The sequence below is a fragment of the Pleurodeles waltl genome, chromosome 11, assembly GCF_031143425.1.
Source record: "Pleurodeles waltl isolate 20211129_DDA chromosome 11, aPleWal1.hap1.20221129, whole genome shotgun sequence".
In the NCBI taxonomy this organism is placed as follows: Eukaryota; Metazoa; Chordata; class Amphibia; order Caudata; family Salamandridae; genus Pleurodeles; species Pleurodeles waltl.
In genome coordinates this window covers 163,373,047-163,395,844 of record NC_090450.1, presented here as the reverse complement: position 1 = coordinate 163,395,844, position 22,798 = coordinate 163,373,047, and the positions used below count along the sequence as shown (strand labels likewise).

The 22,798-nt window shown below is 42.4% G+C and overlaps 1 protein-coding gene across 10 annotated transcripts in view; it reads left to right on the top strand.

The window, feature by feature from the left end:
• Positions 1–22,798, top strand: part of MBNL1 (muscleblind like splicing regulator 1) — a 340,513-nt gene that overhangs the window by 296,833 nt on the left and 20,882 nt on the right. For 5 of the 10 annotated variants that reach the window (XM_069213324.1, XM_069213326.1, XM_069213331.1 and 2 more), the window contains 2 exons: positions 16,753–16,788; positions 17,467–17,561. The exons of 1 other annotated variant lie outside the window; for it this stretch is intronic. In XM_069213324.1, coding sequence (XP_069069425.1) covers positions 16,753–16,788; positions 17,467–17,561 — 131 coding nt within the window. The remainder of the gene's footprint in view (positions 1–16,752; positions 16,789–17,466; positions 17,562–22,798) is intronic. 4 more of the 10 variants (XM_069213334.1, XM_069213332.1, XM_069213330.1 and 1 more) reach the window with 1 other exon arrangement.

The window sequence follows — 22,798 nt, the reverse complement described above, 5'->3', positions numbered from 1 at the left end:
GAAGGCATTTGATCGTATTGAATGGCCCTACCTGTTTGCCACTCTGACAAAATTCGGTCTCGGAGAACAATTCATTTCCAAAGTCCGTTTGCTATACGACCACCCCATGGTGTAGGTCAGTTGTGGGGGCTTTCTATCAGACCTGTTCCCCGTTAGTTTGGGGAACGCTGCAGGATTGCCCTTTATCACCACTCTTGTTCCTATTAGCAATGGAACCCCTTGCGGCCACCATCCACCACTCTCAACAGATCTTAGGAATTCCCTTAACGGACGGGACCTCAAAAATCTACCTTTACACCAATGACGTTGTGCTAACCCTTACTGATTTGACGAGATCTCTGCCGACTTTATTGGCAACCATAGAAGGTTTTTTGGTCCTGTGTGGATATCGGGTGAACTGGGACAAGAGCAAGGTACTGCCCAGCTCATGGATGACAACGAGAGCTGCGATCCATGACCTACCGCTCCGCTGGACCCCGATCCGCCTCAAATATCTGGGTATCCTTGGTAACCGGGGTCTGGATCGCATGATTGTGGATAACCTGGACCCTCTCGTGGCACATATGAAACAGGACTTTGCGAAGTGGTTGCTCCTGGGTCCCTCCATGTGGGGCAGAGTACAGGCAGTGAGAATGGTCACACTCCCGCAATTTACATATGTTCTAGGCATGCTTCCCCTGCAGGTGCCCCTTTCAACGCTGTGGCTGATAGATGCAACAGTAAGGGCCTTTGTTTGGGGTGCCACACGTTCCTGACTGACACCAGTAAAAATACTTGCATGCGGTTCCTGTGGGGGTTTTGGACTCCCTTCAGTGGAGCACTACTCCCTTGCCCTTCATCTGTCCCTATTGGCATATATGCTACCCAAAACAACAGACCCTCCGCAATGGGTATTCACAGAGAAGCTCTTGCTATCCCATCGCGGAGGACTTGGAGGCCTGTATTGTGCAGGCCCCGTACAGAACAATCCAGCTAATCCGAACCTCACGGCGATGCGCGCGGCCTGGCATAGGACCCACCGTCTACTAGGTATACATCCTTCTTCACATGCCCAAGCCCCCATATGGAGTAATGACAGTATAAAAATAGGGGGAACTGTCCTTAGGTGGTCGCAGTGGAGCCTGGCTGGCATTGATTGCATACCGCAAGTCATGGACGAGGGTCAGCCCAAGTCATTTGACAAACTAAGAGAGGAATAAAATATCCATCGCGGACAAGAATGGCATTATTTACAACTTAAGCACTGTCTCCATCGAGCTCTGGGAAGCACCCCATGGGAGATCAATATCTAACCAATTGTTGCCTATCTGAAAACCTGGGGCCACCACAGGGGCGTAATGGCAGGCCTCTATGATGTGTTAGTGAGCCATCTTTACTCACAGCCCCTTCTTGAAAAGCTTCAATGTAAGTGGCAGACCCAGCTAGGGACAAACTACACAGAGGCGGGCTGGTCCGATGTCATGGACGCCCTTGATAGAGGCACTCGAGAAGCCCGACTAAAGTTTTGTCTTTTTAAAGTCATACACGACTGCTATTGGACCCTGTTTAAACTACATAGGGCAAGCCTTCTGCCACACGCCAACTGCTGGCATTATGTGCAGCCTCGTTGCGACCTACTTCACATCTTATGTGAATGCCCATTGCTTCAGCCCTTGTGGGACGGGGTGTACTACACCCTGGCGGACTCCCTACCGCTACAACACCCTAATCTCCCCTTCGCTCATCCTCAGACATGATACAGGACCCCTTCCCACCCTATCGCATCTGCAGCAGAGATTACTACATAAGGCATTCGCAATTGCAAAAATTTGTATTCTCAGACACTGGAGATCAAGCACCACCCCAACCCCAGCAGAGTGGATGACTGCTATGATCCAAATAGCTGCACATGAACGAGTTATTTAAAACCTACAGGACCAAGTGGCCCTGTTCAACGAAGTCTGGACCTAATTTCTTACAGGACCACCACAGTCATGACCTTCCCACTGCCGCCCACTCCTACCCCCCACCCTCCAACCACTACCACTGCTGGTAGGACGTCAGTGCCTCCTCCTCCCGCTCCCCCTCTCCCTCACTCCCTTGCCTACATCTTCTCTAATACTCTAACGTCCCCACTCTTATCCACCTCGAGAATACAACAAAATCACCCTATCCTGCAATCTTCAGCCTTTTTTTTATTTTTTCTTCTTCCCACCCATACCCCGCTTATCCCATGCGACAGGCTACAGACTCAAAGTTTATCATTCACAGCCTAGTCACGCTCCATATCCTCCAGCCTACGACCACCTCTTTAGCTTTCACCTATATACAGGGCATGTCCCTCTCCTCCAGCGCTCTTCCTCCCTTCTATTTCTTCACTCCCCCTTCCTCCCAATCTTTCCCTAATCTGTCAAGGGTTCTCCACTCGCTCATTGCAGGACTACCTGCCTCGTCAAATAGGGGTTATGCCCTAATGGTAGGCTCTGACTTGGACCTTCCTAACCCTCCTCACACATAACTGGTCGGGGACGTGCCTCGAGTACTGCGTACTACCAATGGCGGACACCTCGGCCAACCCACACACGTCAACTAACGAGCAGCAACGTAGCTATTTGTCTTGATTATCTCCTTACTGTCCTGCAGGACAACATGTCAGGCCAGCAAAACCACTTCTACCCGATAGTTTTCAAGGGGTGTGACGTGCAATATTTCATGTCGATACCTACTCCCAACAATATACAATGTATATCCATACGTGGTAACCCCTTCGGATTACTTGGACCACTTGGCCTACTATGACAACTCTGGTTATCCTGATCACTCGGACTACCCTGACCACTCTGATCACTGTAATGTAAGTCCACACTGTCGTCAACAGTCCCTTGCATTCCTCCAACTTCAGCATCCCTCCCCTTCCTCACCAGTATTCCCCCTCTTTCTTCTCTTCTTTCTCATTCTTAACTGTCTTCTTTTAAGTATCCTCTCTCCCACATTGGTCTGTACAGTACAAAGCCTATATGTGTTCCCATCATAGTGGTACCAGTTGTGATGTGTGTAACCCTCTGATAAAGGCTGTCCAGCCTCCTTCTGTAATGCTACCTGACATATAATAAAGAATATATAAAAAAAAATAAAAAAGAGAATTAGCCTGTAGAAAGTACTCCAGCTGGGTAGACATTTTGTACAAAAATGGTGGCCTCTTCTTGGATAAGTATGCAGGGCAGGATTCATTCTGGCACGATGCTCATTTCACAGAAATTAAACCTCAATGGGAAGCATTTAAGTGAATATATATATATATATATATATATATATAGAGAGAGAGAGAGAGAGGGAGAGAGAGAGAGATGTATTTAATGTATTTATAGGTTTCAGCTCTTGCTTGTAGTGGCCCATCCACCAGTCAGCTTGGTGATCGAGCATTAGTGCTTGTCAGCACATGAAAGACCCTACCTTGCAATCCATATAGTTCCTTTCAATAGCCCCTTTAGTAAGTGCAGCTTAGGGTGTGTTTCGGTTCTGCCAAAATGTATATATAAACTTGTCCAGTAATTTTGTTGACCTTGTGCTATAATTCTAGAAGTATCAAACAATAAGGAGGACCCATTATTTCAAACGGGAACAGGATAACTGAAAGAGCCAAAAAAGACATGGGTCACAAAGAAGTTATGTACAATATTTCATTGCTGGGTTGCAACTTCTGTAAACAATACATCATTCAATGATAGAGAAGAATGGCGACCCTCATAGTCTAAATCAGTCACTTGTAAACATGTTATCCCAAATAAATATCATTTTAGTATTTTTGTGGTTTCATAACTGACTAATAGTGTCGTAGAGTATATTAAAAGAATTAGTCAGTATGGGGCACGGTGCAATGACCAGTAAGTGAAAAAAATTGATGAAAACATAGTGAACACACATTTAAAAACACCCCTTTCTCTCATCAACCATTATGTATAGATAAATATATCCAGTTTTATGTTGCTGTTCTGGCGAAGAAGAAGAGCGTAGCCCATATAAACCCCAGATTTAGAGCAAAGAGTACCAAACATAAGGGAAAAACGAATTGGGATACATTGAATTATTTTGAATGCACAATGACACCCTTAATTGTCACTGGTAATACATGTATTAGTCACATTAATTCATTTCAAGACATTTGCAAAACAAACTGCTTCCCCTCAACCAGAAGATATACCATTTAGATCCTTTTGACACGTATGCCAAACAATATTTTGACAAATATTTCTAACATAAACATAAATAAACACACAATTAGCGCACAGTGAAAGAATCACAGACTCCGTTCTTTCTGGGATTCCTTCTGCCTTTCCCAAAGTTCAAAGCAAGGTGGTTGCGACCAGACCCACTTCTGTCAAGGTTTCTGTGCTCAATGGCCTCTTATTCCACCTGGTTATCACTATTCTAGCTATTTTCTTTATACTTTTTTGGACTCCTTTTTAAAGATTATTGACACATTTCGGCCATTACCATTTCCACCTCATCAGGACACGGGAAGACAAGTAAAGTTCATAAACCTATTAAAAACATCTCAAATGTATTTAAACAGATACTTCAACAATGATATCTAAAAAATATGCCTAAACAAACTGAGCCGAGCCACCACATAGTGTTGGAGGACATCTCTCTTAATAGATCCAAATAGTGCTGCTGTGACCTTTCACATGCTTATTTAGGCCTGGTCATGCATAGTCGTAATCAGTGCACTGTGTCAGTAACATCCACCATGCCACCCTAGATGTTAATTCAGACAAAATCTTGGTTTCTGATAGTTAAAAATGTCATTCGATTTTCATGCAGCAGGCATTATATAATCACTACCAGGTGAGTGTCTAGGGATCTTACTACCATAGGGAGATCCACGCACTACTCACGCACTATCATTTCATAGTACCAGTCATGTTAAAGCCCCCTTGCGGATCGTCCCCCTTGAGCGCCCCAGGATAGAAGAGAACACCTAAAAAAACACTCTCAATAGGAGACTCACCGGAGTTCCGTCCAGGTCCTATCAAGTATTTATAAATAATACATTATTCCCCCATTCCATTGGGGAACAAACAATATAAGCAGTAGCTGTCACTCTCCCCTCCCGTCACTAATGTGTGATAAGTAGGGTCAAGGACCTTTCAAATCCCACTTTCTATCTCATACCTCCTGGATCCGGCGGGGCGATCTTAATTGAAGCGTGTACGCATGCCACAAATATCAGTGGGCGCATCCAGAGGCAACTCTATTATTCATTGTTCATTGTTCCCAAATTAATAATAAATAATAATAATAACAGCACTTCATTATGTGCGTATTCACCTTTTAAAAAGTTGCATTTTTTCAGTTTCCACGCTCAGCTTCCTGCCAGATTTCTGTCATCATACGTTCACATAATTTGCTCGTTTTTTCTTTATTCTTTGATTTCCTTTCTTTGTAAAAACATAAAAAGCAGTTAAAGTAGCTTATACTTCCCAAATGAAAGTTATTGAGTGTATATTTTATTTCAAGAAGAGATAATATAATTATTACTCGTTTTATATGATGCAAACGTACACATGAATACAGGGAGTGCAGAATTATTAGGCAAGTTGTATTTTTGAGGATTAATTTTATTATTGAACAACAACCATGTTCTCAATGAACCCAAAAAACTCATTAATATCAAAGCTGAATATTTTTGGAAGTAGTTTTTAGTTTGTTTTTAGTTTTAGCTATGTTAGGGGGATATCTGTGTATGCAGGTGACTATTACTGTGCATAATTATTAGGCAACTAAAAAAAAAAAAATATATACCCATTTCAATTATTTATTATTACCAGTGAAACCAATATAACATCTCAACATTCACAAATATACATTTCTGACATTCAAAAACAAAACAAAAAAAAATCAGTGACCAATATAGCCACCTTTCTTTGCAAGGAAACTCAAAAGCCTGCCATCCATGGATTCTGTCAGTGTTTTGATCTGTTCACCATCAACATTGCGTGCAGCAGCAACCACAGCCTCCCAGACACTGTTCAGAGAGGTGTACTGTTTTCCCTCCTTGTAAATCTCACATTTGATGATGGACCACAGGTTCTCAATGGGGTTCAGATCAGGTGAACAAGGAGGCCATGTCATTAGATTTCCTTCTTTTATACCCTTTCTTGCCAGCCACACTGTGGAGTACTTGGACGCGTGTGATGGAGCATTGTCCTGCATGAAAATCATGTTTTTCTTGAAGGATGCAGACTTCTTCCTGTACCACTGCTTGAAGAAGGTGTCTTCCAGGAACTGGCAGTAGGACTGGGAGTTGAGCTTGACTCCATCCTCAACCCGAAAAGGCCCCACAAGCTCATCTTTGATGATACCAGCCCAAACCAGTACTCCACCTCCACCTTGCTGGCGTCTGAGTCGGACTGGAGCTCTCTGCCCTTTACCAATCCAGCCACGGGCCCATCCATCTGGCCCATCAAGACTCACTCTCATTTCATCAGTCCATAAAACCTTAGAAAAATCAGTCTTGAGATATTTCTTGGCCCAGTCTTGACGTTTCAGCTTGTGTGTCTTGTTCAGTGGTGGTCGTCTTTCAGCCTTTACTACCTTGGCCATGTCTCTGAGTATTGCACACCTTGTGCTTTTGGGCACTCTAGTGATGTTGCAGCTCTGAAATATGGCCAAACTGGTGGCAAGTGGCATCGTGGCAGCTGCACGCTTGACTTTTCTCAGTTCATTGGCAGTTATTTTGCGCCTTGGTTTTTCCACACGCTTCTTGCGACCCTGTTGATTATTTTGAATGAAACGCTTGATTGTTCGATGATCACGCTTCAGAAGCTTTGCAATTTTAAGAGTTCTGCATCCCTCTGCAAGATATCTCACTATTTTAGACTTTTCTGAGCCTGTCAAGTCCTTCTTTTGACCCATTTTGCCAAAGGAAAGGAAGTTGCCTAATAATTATGCACACCTGATATAGGGTGTTGATGTCATTAGACCACACCCCTTCTCATTACAGAGATGCACATCACCTAATATGCTTAATTGGTAGTAGGCTTTCGAGCCTATACAGCTTGGAGTAAGACAACATGCATAAAGAGGATGATGTGGTCAAAATACTCATTTGCCTAATAATTCTGCACTCCCTGTAAATGTACGTTGTTATTTCTATGTTGCTTAAGCCATCACTATGCATTTGGAGTTGACACAAGCATATGATATTATAAATATTTCTGTGTATTCTGTGTTTGCATTTACATTATGCTGTTAAGTGGAAACTATTTTCCTTGCTGACACAGGTTCATTCACTGCAAGTCACATGGACGGTGTGGACTGTTGGCAAAGCTAATGTCAGTAATAAGTATAGGACAAACAATTCTCAAATTAAGCCAGCTTTATATTTCAATATTGGCAATACTAAGCATGTTGTGATCACGTTTTGAAATTTCAGGCACAGTAGCTTTCTCCTACCCTTGCAGTGACACAAATGATCATATTACATTGGATTCTATTTGTCAAATTAAAGAGATTATTTTGGTACACCTTGTTGGCAAATCCGTACCAATATAGTTGACTCCTGTATATCAGGAATGTTTCCGTGGTAACATTCTAACACAATACACTTCACCCAGCATTGTGCAGAAACAAGATTAATAAAATGCATTAGTCTCAACGTCCCACCCTCCTTCTCCACAGACACGCTTGATCAACATCCATCCTATTCTCTTTCTTCTTCCAACATGCATACACGTGCCAATTCATCCCTATGGAAGGGTGGAATTATTCCTGTGAATACTTTACTACAAAACCAGCACTCCAGTGGTATCAACAGTTGTTTATTAGCACAATAAGCAATGGGTGGTAGCACTGCTGTGCCATTTTTGTCGTTTTTTTTTTTTGGATTAGACCTCTATGACTGGCTGCACACCAGCCACTGGCACTAGCATCAAGAAGACAATACGATGAGTGAGATATCAATCGCTCTCTCTTTCTCTCTCTCTCTCTCTCTCTATATATATATATATATATATATATATATATATATATATATATATATATATATAGATATATATATCTCAAAGCAGGTTTCTCTCTGGCTAGGAAAGATGCGCACTCCAGCACAGGCTACACAGAAGTGTTTTGGAAATCGTACCACAACACTGTATGCTGATATTTAACTTGAATGTACATGCATGGGTATTTGGCGCAGTGGGGACAGGCCCACTGGGGCTATATTTACCACACACGGTTTAATATCCTTTATACAGCTGGTAATTGATTTCACTTCTTGTTCACATTCAGACAAGGCTTTGTTTTGTGCTACAGCATGGCCGCCTTTCTGCGGCTTTATCTGTCACAACTTTTCTGTCCTATGAGAGATGGACTCAGCCCACTTGGGCAGGATGAATTGACAGATTGGCTTGGTTTATTGTTTAATATGATTAGAAGGTATTTCATGTTTTAATACTTGCCATGTTGCCACTGCATACAATATTGGGGGCATAATGGAATACGCTGGAGAATGTGTCTAATTATTGTACTCAACTAACAGGCATGTTTTCTTGAATATTTTGTTTACATTTGACCATATCATGTCATGATTATTTGAATGTAAGATTTCCCTACACACAACTTGTGCAGTATATATATTGGCAACTACCATGCTACAAAATGGCTGCCATACTGTGCCGTACGAACCATGAACTAGCCTATTTTTTCTGTTCACTGCAGCTCTGATGGATAGTTTCATGGACCTTTATAATTAACCCCTTAGCTGCTGGGCCTTTTCCCCCCCAGTGCTGAGCCCTTTTTTGGCTATTTGGGGTAGTTCGCGCTTAGGGCTTCATAACTTTTTGTCCACATAAGCTAACCACGCCAAATTTGCGTCCTTTTTTTCCAACATCCTAGGGATTCTAATGGTACCCAGAGTTTGTGGTTTACCCTGGAGGAGACCAAGAAAATAGCCAAAATACAGTGACAATTTAGTTTTTTCCAAAAAAATGGGAAAAAAGGGCCGCCGAAGAAGGCTTGTGGTTTTTTCCCTGAAAATGCCATCAACAAAGGGTTTCTGGTGCTGAAATCACTATCTCCCCACCTTTCAGGAACGGGCAGACTTGAATCAGAAAACCACATTTTCCAACACAAATTTGGCATTTTACTGGGACATACCCCATTTTTACTATTTTTGGTGCTTTCAACCTCCTTCCAGTTAGTGACAGGAATGGGTGTGAAACCAATGCTGGATCCCGGAAAGCTAAACATTTCTGAAAACTAGACAAAATTCTGAATTCAGCAAGGGGTCATTTGTGTAGATCCTACAAGGTTTTCCTACAGAAAATAACAGCTGAAATAAAAAAATATTGAAATTGAGCTGAAAACAACAGCCATTTTTCTTTATGTTTTACTCTGTAACTTTTTCCTGCGATGTCAGATTTCTGAAAGCAATATACCGTTTTGTCTGCTGGACTCTTCTGGTTGCGGGGATATAAAGGGCTTATAGGTTCATCAAGAACCCTAGGTACCCAGAGCCAATAAATGAGGTGCACCCTGCAGTTGGTTTTCATTCTATACTGGGTATACAGCAATTCATTTGCTGAAATATGAGGAGTGAAAAAGAGGTATCAAGAAAACCTTTGCATTTCCAAAATGGGATCAAGATAAGGTTTTGAGGAGCAGTGGTTATTTGCACATCTTTGAATTCCGAGGTGCCCATACTAGCATGTGAATTGCAGGGCATTTCTCAAATAGACGTCTTTTTTACACACTCTCTTATATTTGGAAGGAAAAAATGTAGAGAAAGATAAGGGGCAATAACACTTGTTTTGCTATTCTATGTTCCCCCAAGTCTCCTGAAAAAAATGATACCTCACTTGTGTGGGTAGGCCTAGCGCCCGCGACAGGAAATGCCCCAAAACACAACGTGGACACATCCCATTTTTTCACAAAATACAGAGCTGTTTTTTTGCAAAGTGCCTACCTGTGGATTATGGCCTCTAGCTCAGCCGGCACATAGGGAAACCTACCAAACCTGTACATTTTTGAAAACTAGAGACCTAGGGGAATCCAAGATGGGGTGACTCGCGGGGCTCTGACCAGGTTCTGTTACCCAGAATCCTTTGCAAACCTCAAAAAGTGGCTAAAAAAACAAGTTTTCCTCACATTTCGGTGACAGAAAGTTCTGGAATCTGAGAGGAGCCTCAAATTTCCTTCCACCCAGCGTCCCCCCAAGTCTCCCGATAAAAATGATACCTCACTTGTGTGGGTAGGCCTAGCGCCCGCGACAGGAAATGCCCCAAAACACAACGTGGACACATCACAGAAAACAGAGCTGTTTTTTGCAAAGTGCCTACCTGTAGATTTTGGCCTCTAGCTCAGCCGGCACCTAGGGAAACCTACCAAACCTGTACATTTTTGAAAACTAGAGACCTAGGGGAATCCAAGATGGGGTGACTCGCGGGCTCTGACCAGGTTCTGTTACCCAGAATCCTTCGCAAACCTCAAAAAGTGGCTAAAAAAACAAGTTTTCCTCACATTTCGGTGACAGAAAGTTCTGGAATCGGAGAGGAGCCTCAAATTTCCTTCCACCCAGCGTCCCCCCAAGTCTCCCGATAAAAATGATACCTCACTTGTGTGGGTAGGCCTAGCGCCCGCGACAGGAAATGCCCCAAAACACAACGTGGACACATCACAGAAAACAGAGCTGTTTTTTGCAAAGTGCCTACCTGTAGATTTTGGCCTCTAGCTCAGCCGGCACCTAGGGAAACCTACCAAACCTGTACATTTTTGAAAACTAGAGACCTAGGGGAATCCAAGATGGGGTGACTCGCGGGGCTCTGACCAGGTTCTGTTACCCAGAATCCTTTGCAAACCTCAAAAAGTGGCTAAAAAAACAAGTTTTCCTCACATTTCGGTGACAGAAAGTTCTGGAATCGGAGAGGAGCCTCAAATTTCCTTCCACCCAGCGTCCCCCCAAGTCTCCCGATAAAAATGATACCTCACTTGTGTGGGTAGGCCTAGCGCCCGCGACAGGAAATGCCCCAAAACACAACGTGGACACATCACAGAAAACAGAGCTGTTTTTTGCAAAGTGCCTACCTGTAGATTTTGGCCTCTAGCTCAGCCGGCACCTAGGGAAACCTACCAAACCTGTACATTTTTGAAAACTAGAGACCTAGGGGAATCCAAGATGGGGTGACTCGCGGGGCTCTGTCCAGGTTCTGTTACCCAGAATCCTTTGCAAACCTCAAAAAGTGGCTAAAAAAACAAGTTTTCCTCACATTTCGGTGACAGAAAGTTCTGGAATCGGAGAGGAGCCTCAAATTTCCTTCCACCCAGCGTCCCCCCAAGTCTCCCGATAAAAATGATACCTCACTTGTGTGGGTAGGCCTAGCGCCCGCGACAGGAAATGCCCCAAAACACAACGTGGACACATCACAGAAAACAGAGCTGTTTTTTGCAAAGTGCCTACCTGTAGATTTTGGCCTCTAGCTCAGCCGGCACCTAGGGAAACCTACCAAACCTGTACATTTCTGAAAACTAGAGACCTAGGGGAATCCAAGATGGGGTGACTCGCGGGGCTCGGACCAGGTTCTGTTACCCAGAATCCTTTGCAAACCTCAAAAAGTGGCTAAAAAAACAAGTTTTCCTCACATTTCGGTGACAGAAAGTTCTGGAATCAGAGAGGAGCCTCAAATTTCCTTCCACCCAGCGTCCCCCCAAGTCTCCCGATAAAAATGATACCTCACTTGTGTGGGTAGGCCTAGCGCCCGCGACAGGAAATGCCCCAAAACACAACGTGGACACATCACAGAAAACAGAGCTGTTTTTTGCAAAGTGCCTACCTGTAGATTTTGGCCTCTAGCTCAGCCGGCACCTAGGGAAACCTACCAAACCTGTACATTTTTGAAAACTAGAGACCTAGGGGAATCCAAGATGGGGTGACTCGCGGGGCTCTGACCAGGTTCTGTTACCCAGAATCCTTTGCAAACCTCAAAAAGTGGCTAAAAAAACAAGTTTTCCTCACATTTCGGTGACAGAAAGTTCTGGAATCGGAGAGGAGCCTCAAATTTCCTTCCACCCAGCGTCCCCCCAAGTCTCCCGATAAAAATGATACCTCACTTGTGTGGGTAGGCCTAGCGCCCGCGACAGGAAATGCCCCAAAACACAACGTGGACACATCACAGAAAACAGAGCTGTTTTTTGCAAAGTGCCTACCTGTAGATTTTGGCCTCTAGCTCAGCCGGCACCTAGGGAAACCTACCAAACCTGTACATTTCTGAAAACTAGAGACCTAGGGGAATCCAAGATGGGGTGACTCGCGGGGCTCGGACCAGGTTCTGTTACCCAGAATCCTTTGCAAACCTCAAAAAGTGGCTAAAAAAACAAGTTTTCCTCACATTTCGGTGACAGAAAGTTCTGGAATCAGAGAGGAGCCTCAAATTTCCTTCCACCCAGCGTCCCCCCAAGTCTCCCGATAAAAATGATACCTCACTTGTGTGGGTAGGCCTAGCGCCCGCGACAGGAAATGCCCCAAAACACAACGTGGACACATCACAGAAAACAGAGCTGTTTTTTTGCAAAGTGCCTACCTGTAGATTTTGGCCTCTAGCTCAGCCGGCACCTAGGTAAACCTACCAAACCTGTGCATTTCTGAAAACTAGAGACCTAGGGGAATCCAAGGAGGGGTGACTTGCGGGGCTCGGACCAGGTTCTGTTACCCAGAATCCTTTGCAAACCTCAAAAAGTGGCTAAAAAAACAAGTTTTCCTCACATTTCGGTGACAGAAAGTTCTGGAATCTGAGAGGAGCCACAAATTTGCTTCCACCCAGCGTTCCCCCAAGCCTCCCGATAAAAATGATACCTCACTTGTGTGGTTAGGCCTGGTGCCTGCGACAGGAATAGATCACACAACGGTCAATGTTGGTCCTTACGTGAGGCAGCTGTTGACCATGGGGTGATCCATTCCTGACACAGACCCTAGGTGTAGGCACTCAAGTGGGGTAGTGTTTTTATCAGGACAGGTGAGGAGTCACTGGGTGGTAGGAATATTGTGGATCCCAGCATATTCCTGTAGTTTGTGTGACAGAAATGCGAGAAAAATTTAGTTTTTTTTCAACATTTCAGCTTTGCAGGGTATTCTGGGTAAGAAAACTTTGGGGAAGCCACACAAGTCACACCTCTGTGGACTCCCCCGAATGTCTAGTTTCCAGAAATGTTTGGGTTTAGTGTGTTTCTCTATATGGCCGCCGAATCCAGGACCAAAAACACAGGTGCCTGCCTTACAAAACCAGTTTGTTTTGCCATGGATAATTTTGATGTCTCCACAATATGATTTGGGTGGTGGAATTTGGGGCTGAACTAAATTGGGGAGCTCCCAAGAGAGCATTCTCTCTCTGCTTGCCGCCGCATTCACCTGCTCTCTGGGTTGACCTAACCCACTATTACCCAGTTGCACAAACAGCTTGCGAAGGGACAGCAGGACTGTCCTCATCACCTCCCTCATAATGTACTGGAAGAGGAGTTATCGAATGGGACTCCTCTGACTGAAAAATCACTCCCAGAGTCTGCGCCATTGTCCTATCCCTCAGATGCTGTCTCAGTATCTGATGTCTCAGTCTCTGATCCTATGTCAGAGCGGTCCTCTATAACCCGAGTGTAGGCAGCAGTCATCCATCAAGATGCCATCTCTGCTATTGGCTAAACTGTTGCTCTAAAACACTAGCCTACGTAGACAGTCACAAAATCGATGGTGTGTGAGATACGTGCAACAGTAGAGGCCACCTTACCTGCGCTTCTTCCCTCAATCAGCACGTACTTTCAAGACACTCAAAAAACACCTTGTCACATACCATTCGTCACAGTCTTTAGCACCTTCTGCGCCCAGTCCAACAATCATTATTGGTGCTCCCACTCCCTCCTCCTCGGATTCCCTCATTACCACCCAGCAAAAGTGCCCTTCATCTCTCCATATACTTTGCTAATGTACTCAGCTATTTACATAAAATACAGATTTGCTCTTTGCAGTAGGCATATAAACCTTCTGCGCTTCTTTATGGCACTAAAACTGCCACTAGACAAGTCGGACCCTTTTCCCCCCCAGGGAAACCACACACATATTGACAAAAGTGATATATATATGACAGCCAATCACCTGAAACTCAACTCAAGCAAAACCGAAATAATCCTCTTTGGCCCACACAAAAACACCTGGGACCCCTCATGGTGGCCCACCACGCTAGGCCCTGCACCCACCCCCGCCAACCACGCACGCAACCTCAGCATCATCCTAGACTCCTCCCTCTCGATGACCCAACAAATCAACGCTCTCACCTCCTAATGCTTCAACACACTCCGTATACTGAAAAACATTCAAATGGATCCCCACAGAGACCAGAAAAACTGTCACTCACGCACACATCAGCAGCAGGCTTGATTACGGAAACGCCCTCTACGCCGGCACCACTCTAAAACTCAAGCGCAAACTACACGCATCTAGAACTCAGCAGCATGACTCATCCTCGACCTCCGCCGACACGAACACATCTCTCCACACCTCAAATCCCTCCACTGGCTCCCCATTGACAAAAGGATCACCTTCAAGATCCTCATCCTCGCACACAAATCACTCCACAACACAGGCCCTGCCTACCTCAACGAGAGTCACCTTCCACACCCCCACACGAAACGTCCGCTCAGCTGACCTCTCTCTCGCCTCTGTCCCCCGCATCAAACACACCACCACCGGGGGCAGATCCTTCTCCTACCTTGCACCCAAAACCTGGAACGCCCTCACAACCCACCTTCGCAAGACCCAAAACCTACTTCTTTTCAGGAAGGGCCTCAAAACCTGGCTTTTCGAACAGTGAACCTCCCAGCCCCTTTCCCTCCCCCCGCCCCCCCCAAGCGCCTTGAGACCCTCACAGGTGAGTAGCACACTTTATAAATCTCTTTGGTATATATAGATCTACCTCTATATATATATATATATATCCATGTACATAGATATATCTATCTACATAGATATATAAATATAGATCTATATATAGATCTATTTTTTTTAGTTGTTGTATGGTTTCCTTGGGGGCCAAAATGGCCCCCAGGGAAACCCTACAACATCTAAAAAAAAAAATTGCCCCCACAGGGCAAAAAAAAACAATCCCCTGGGGGGCACCTACCTTTTTTTTTTTTATTAATTATGCCCCCGGGGGGGGGGCGGCCCGTTTTCCGAGGGGGCCGCCCCCCCAAAGTGAAATCCCTGGCGTCTAGTGGTGTTTCCTGGCCCCCGATCGCAGCTGTGCTGCGATCGGGGGCCAGGAAACACTTTGAGAAGGCCTCGTAAGAAAGGGGAGACTCTCCCCCTTTCTTACGAGGCCTTCCCGAACGTGAGAAAGGCCGTTTTCCCCATCAAAGCAGGAAGCGGCCGCAAGGCTGCTTCCTGCTTTGATGGGGAAAACACCTTTGCAACGTCAGCGCGCCGCGAGGCGCGCTGACGTCACAAAGGGGCGGGGGGAGACACGGAAGCTTCCGTGTCTCCCGGGGGGGGTTTAAAAAAAATAAAAAATCCCCTTGATATTGATACCCTTCCTGGTGTCGGCCACTGGTCGTGACCCGCACCAGGGAGGGTGTGTGGGCGTCGGCCAGTGGCCGACGCCCGCACCTAACAGGTTAACTGACATGTTTTCTTTAGTACTTTGTTTATATTTAACCATATTATGTAATGCTTATCCCTCTGCGTAATTTGTACAGTTTGTATATTGGTCGCTACTGTGCTACAACATGTCTGCCAGACTGTGCCATACTAACCATGTACTAGCACGTTTTTTCTGTTCATTGCAGTTCTGATTGTCAGTTTCACAAACCTTTAGAACTCTGTAAGGGGGCGGCAAACATCTATCTACCTGTGACCAATGCGATCCAATCGCCAAAACATGTTGGGTGTTGTCTGTGCTTCCCGAGCACTTTTCCCATGGTGTTTACGAGTTAATAAACATTTGACTGGCAATTTTGAGTGCACATCTTTCCTGGCCAAAGGGAAACCTGCTTTGCTTTGGTTCTCATACCGACAACGCACACTGCTCCCGTTTGGGTGGGGACCCAGTGAGACTATGTATACATTTATATATACATTTATATTTATATTATCTCTCTCTCTCTCTCTCTCTCTCTATATATATATATATATATATATATATATATATATATATATATATATATAGAGAGAGAGAGAGAGAGACACAGAGAGATATATTTCTAGACACATACATAATATAAAAAATAAATTAACATCACAGTTCTGTCATTTCTATTCTGTGTAAGACTGTAAGTACCTATTGCAATGGCTAAATGTTTTGATGTCAATGTGTCAGCCTTACACGGATATAAGGATAATTTGGGTAGTTTGATTAGGTAGATATTCTCCTGAGTTAAATTACAAACTGTATTTATTGATCAATTTGAAATGGATAAGGTATACATTGTCTGCTGTTATTAAGATTTACCCTTTTAGTCGCTTTTTGTTATATGAATATTGTGTGTTAAACAAAGGTGATTAAACGAAAGTGGTCTCTGCCTTCGCACAGTTAAATGCGCTTTCTCTTCACTTACTGCTTCTTCTAATTTCTCACTGTGCAATGGTTTGATTGAATTTTGCTTAGTTACATGCCACTGTTCCCATAATAACAATTTTTCTTTCTTGTGCAAACAAATTTCCTAATTACACGTGTGATGGGTTGTTTTAATTCTTTTCCCTTTCAAATCCACCTTCCTGTTGCAATGCATGATGGGCAGGCTCAATATTGTGCATGACACCCGCTACAAGTGTTGGTAGGTGCAAGCTTTGTTTCTTTAGATTTTTTTCCTATAAAAGTACTTGCACACTGTCAAAATCCATTAGTAGGTTACATTGCATTTAATTTAAACAAAAGCAGATTATACAATAATTAAATCTCATTTTATACTACCAATTTAAATATTAGAAGGATAAAAGAGATGCTATGTTTATTTATTGGGTTTAATATTTTTTTAATACTGTCACTTTCACAAACATAGATGGATTTTGATTGGACTGTGAGTTTTAATGTCAAGAACATTTCTTAAAAAAATATTTTTTACAATGTTAAGATTGTATAACTATTTGAATCTCGTGAATTAGTTACACTATATTGCAACCACTATTTTACATTTAGTTAATCTTTTATATATGTAAATACTAGACTAAAATGTAAATGATGTATGTATTGCATTAATTAGGAGTGTTTGTGATGATTTACTTGATGGTAACCAGCATTTCCCCTTTTTTCTCTTTCAATTTCCTCCGCCTTCTCCCTGGGATGCTGTCCTGCTTTGCACTGTGATTGCATGTCACTCGTTGGTGATGATGTCTTCGAATGTGGCCTACCGCTTTTACAAACTCATTGCTGAATTATTCTGCCACGTGTTGTCATGGCTCCCATAATGCTACACTCTTCTGTATGTCTGCATTTGTGATTTTCCCTATGAAAGTTCCCATGGTGCACGGTGCTACCCCAGCAAGTGTGTCTGCAGCAGCAACAACTGCCACAAGTGTCCCCTTCGCTGCAACAGCCACAGCCAATCAGGTTTGCGAAGTTACAGCTTTGTTTCGAAAGAAAATCACTCTAATTTAATTTGCACAAGATTTTCAATGTTAATGCTTGTTGACCTTCACATGCATTCTAAATTCAGGCAATGTCATGGACATTTTATGATGTTTTCAGTAGATGGTTGTAAAGTTTGTGATTCTGTGAACACTTACTCAGCTCTCTGAGTTTTTCTAACGGAAAGGAAAAAAAGCGATACAAAGGTCTGTATACAGTAAATCGATCATATATAAAGGTATTTGTTTTGATATACACTTGTCTCTTGTAGGTGCTTACTATTATTCAGTGTCAAATACTGTATCCCTTAGAAAAACGTCCAAATACTGAAAAAGTACATGATTTGTTAGGTAGACATCTCCAAGCGGTTTATATATAGTATGTTGACAGACAGTATACACAAGAGGTAAAGCGGGCCTTCCCAGAGGCTGGAAGGGTGGGAGCTAATATCGCCCTACCTTCTTGGAAAAATGTAAATATCTGCCCCATTGAGCTGATCACCTGAGGGCAGCCTCCGAAGAATTTGATCGTTCGATGTTGAATTGCAATTCATTGTAGCCAGTTATAAGCCAAAGTAATCATGACTACCATTATCTAGTCAAAATATGATCAAAAAAGATGCCTTTTGTCAAACGGGCCCTGAAGGGACTAATTTTCTGTTCAAACTTGACCCCTAAAATGCTGCTGGCCAGCATCTACACATGTGTGATATTCATTATCACTTACCTGGTAGTTGCCTTATTTTTCAAGTCACGCAACATCAATTGATTCATCGTTTGTCTTTTTTTTGACTGTTAGTATACACCAGTCGCCATTTTTGGTTAGTAAGAGCCAAATTCATGCTTTATTTTAGTGTTTGTGGTATCATGCTTCCATGCCCTATCCACTTTCATTCTTATTCTGCTAAGTTAACTTTCCAAAAATACTATTCTGTTAAACTTCAAAGGCCTACAGGTAGCCTCTTTTATGGTAATGTTTGTGAATTTTAGAGCTTAGACATGCTTTTGTGGAAATAATTTTGATATGAATTAGTCACTAACAGCAGTGGCTGCTTCATTACAAAATGAACTTGTCCTGCAAAGCAGTATTATTTTTAAAGTTTAACAGAAGCCAGAGCCGGCCCCCATCATGATGCCACCTAATATTTCAACAGCGTTTTTTTTTTTACAATTCACTAATTTACTATTAAATTAATTCGGTGTCTGTTGACCTACTTCACTTTCGAACGACACTTGCCACACAACCATTAGCATGCACACCTCTGTTTACATACACTCTGTGAGAGTGAATAGTGAGGTATTTTACAAAACAGCTTTGCACACAACAAGTTATGATCAGTACAATCATTTTTCTTATCAGACAGAAATGTCACTTTGTCATGTCCTGGCAAACCCTATAAAGCAAAATTTAGTTAACTCTAGACTCTTCTAGCACATGCAGTTTGTACAGAGGTAAGCATAGTTCCTCTTTAAAAGGTAACACATTTAAAAGCTTGTTGGAATTCGTAGTTTAATAGACGGGATGAGCTCTTATTGGTGTATTCTCCAACAAAATCAGGAGAATTAGGCATATATTGGGTTGTAAGCAAAAACCTCTGCTGGTTTACTCACTACAAATTCCAGTTTTAGAGATCTAAGTCGAGCTATTTCATTACTAGCTTCTAAGTTTCCAGGTTTATTAGTTAAGTTAGATTATAAAGCATTTGTAGGCTGCAGACTGCAATTATTTCATGAGAAAATAGAGCTAATGTTAACCTTTTAGGACCTTTAATATTCATCAGTGGCATTTATTGTAAACTGTAAATATACTTACTGTGGGAAGTGACTCCTACCGTACATCCACAATCTAAGTACTGGCTTTGGCTTATGGGTGATACCTACTTAGCTCACGAAGATACTGGTGTAGGAAACCTGGCATAACAGTTTTAGGGTGAAAAGTGGGCTAGTTTATAAAGGTGGAGCACTTTAGGGGTAACAGGTAAAGCTAACCCAGCATGTATCAAAGGCAGTAGAATTTTGTTGTATGTGTAATGCTTAGTTGGTGCTAGGTTTTAATGTTTCACCCCTTTGCATTTTAATACTTGGACCTTTACTGGCGAAGTCATAAATTCATGTCCAACAGTTCTCATGTAGCCACCACCTAATGGTAGAAAAAGAGTAAATACTAGAGCGAATCAAATTTATTTTGTTGTTTATTTACATTATTAATCACTATTTTTTTTTTTTAAATGTAGTGTGATTGCATAACGTTTGCTGAATTGTTTGTTTAAAAGTATGGGGCTAAAAGCAAAGCAGTGCTTATCCCAAGTATATATCCCAAAACACTCAATATATGTAAATGAAAAATAGGTATGTACAGCTGTCCACCAATGCATAAAAACAAATTGGGAAGATATTGACATAGCAGGCCCAGTAAAATTAGCACATCAGCTGATTGAGAACATCTGAAATTAAATAACAGTTCAGATACTATAAATATAAAATTGAAATAATGAAAAAACAGCTGTATGACTGAGTAGTTGCTTGAAAGTGGTGTGGGAAAAAAATAAATAGTTAATCCAATTATTTACTGAGAAAATAAATGTGGCTGTAAATTAAATTGATTTACTTCTGTACTAATATGATATCTATAGCTTTATTTTCAGGACTATAGTATTATTGTGGGGTTATGATCAAAGGGCCAAGTTAAACATGGGGAAAAAAACATTCTGTTAAATCTATGCATGAACTACAGCTATAAGTCTTTCTAACTGACTGAGTGTTGGTTACCGAATTTTGACATGGACTTCTGCAGATTAGCGCATCAAGCACATCTATCATGGCTTCAAAAGCAAGATAGAAATAGCAGGGTGTAGGTCAACTCTGTGATAATTTTTTACTAGAAAAGTGCAGTAGATAGATTTAAATATAAATTACAGTTGTTGTTGGAGGTGCTCCAAAGAGAAAAGTAGCTATGGTAGTCAGTAGAAAGAAAACATTGGCCCTAAACAGCACTCCAAATCGGCACTAGAGATACCCGCACTTTGTGGTCTGGACAAGGACAAGGTTTTTGATGTTAAAAGAGTTTGGGCACTTGGGGCCTGCATTATATATTGGTTGTAGGCATACTTTGTAGCAATGGCAACAGAGTATCCTTACCGTTGATATAATGGTGACCCCCCTCCCCCGAATTTAGATCGAGGCAGACCATAGTTGTGGCAGTGGTGGAGACTACTTTGTCTCCACCATGCCTAAACATCTCTGACATCCCTCACTCCGGAAGGCTATAATTGGCTATATGCTGAACACCTAATTAAGATTGGCAGACACATAGCCATATGTACTGCCCGTCACCATCAGGAAAATTCTAGTTGTAGGGCACATTAAAAATCTAAAAAAGCCCCTTGCTAAAGGAGATTACCTCAATATCCAAGGTGACAGTGTTTTGTTTATTTTCAGAAAGTAAAAACTCACTTTGATGTTTTCTTTTTGAAAGTTAAAAAAGGTTTGGAACTTTACCAAATGGCACCACCATCTGTGACAGACCCTTACAGCATTAGGTCTCCAGCAATAGGCTTTTATAAAAACCTTAACAGATTCAAAACAAACATTGGCAAAAGGATAAAAGCCAATGCCAGGCTTTGTTGCTGTTTGTTTATTTTTTGTATACTCTTTCTTTTCGGGACCACCACTCTTCTCTTGCTGGTTCACATCAGGATAAAATGTGTGTTGGACCATCTACTATAAATAAAACGGATTGCCTGAGGCATTTACACTGACAGCCACAACTGAGTCAGGCCTACGGTCCAAGGTTTCAGTGTACAGAGCTGGTAGTGGCACTGCTGGTTCAAAGATGATAGTCCACCCAACTAACATTTTGGCAGATAGGGTACTCCGCCTTATCCACCAAACTCTGTATAAGCCCACTCTTTGCCTTTTAAAACATGTGGTATTACTCTCCTTATTTGTACAAGAGGTGACAGATAACAAATTAAATAGACATTGTGAATATACAAATAGGCTTTCAGTTGTATGGGAAAATGGTGAAAACAACTGGCTGCGTAGCAGGTTGAACAGCTATGATCAGCTGGGTAATAAATGGGGGCTAATGGATTAGAGAAACAAACTCTATTTATGAATAACATAATAGATTACTGCAGAAGAAAGGTAAACACATTTTAGTGCATAGATCAGTCTCAGAAAGTGGGGCACAAACACAGACTAGCAAGTCATAAGACTCAAAGGGATCAAAATAAGGACCTTATTTAGAGTATGGCAGGCGTGTACTCTATTACAATTGTGATGGCTTTCCCTTCTTCATTATTACAAGTGTAAGGTGTGAGATATGGGGTATCTAACACATTTGTGAAACAATAACTTTCTGTCCACTAAATTCTACATCAGGCCCTTAAACAGAATTTGACCTGTTGAAGAACACATATTAACATACAATAAATTATTGGGAGCAAACCTGAAGCCTCAGAGTTATAAGGGCAAGCTTGTAATTGGTCCAGCCTTTTCTGCACCCTAGTAACATTAACTGAAACATATATAAGATAGAAAATAAGTTGGAGAGGGTGAGAGGAAGAGAGGGGGCATCAATAAGACTAAACAGGATAAAAGAGGTTGAAAGATGGAGAAAAAGATTTTGTCATGACTCTCTCATTTAGTAATAACAATACAGACAAATGCAATCCCAAGAGATGCAAAAACCATAGGTATGTGGATATCTTACCAGTCTTAGTTCAAGGCTTTTATATCGTCTTGTAAAAGTAAGCTGCAGGCTTTGCTCAGTTGCATACCCTACATCCCTCTGGGCTATTCCTTGTATGGGCAGAGGAAATGGAGGCGCTGTGCTGAGTAAGTTAGTCAGTCAAACATGCATGTTATAAGTAGGCTTGTATCTGCATTTTATAACATGCACCTAGCACAAAACAATGCTACACTGTATGCAGATTGGGAAAATCAAGGGGCAATTGGTTTGTGCAAGGAGGGGTGCTGTGGGGTAAGACGGAACAGCACAGTAAGGTGGATGAGTGAATAACCTGGGAGACCGAAGAGTGAGGGAAGACGCAGCTTGAGGCAGGGTTAGAGGGTCTGTCTGCTTGAGGGTTGGCATTATTCAACTGATTACCTGATAATTGTACATTATACTGCAATAATTGTTATTGTCACTTGAGTAGTAGGTTTTCTTTTTCTTTTAAAAAATGGGATGGCATTTGACAGATTTTCGCACTGGAA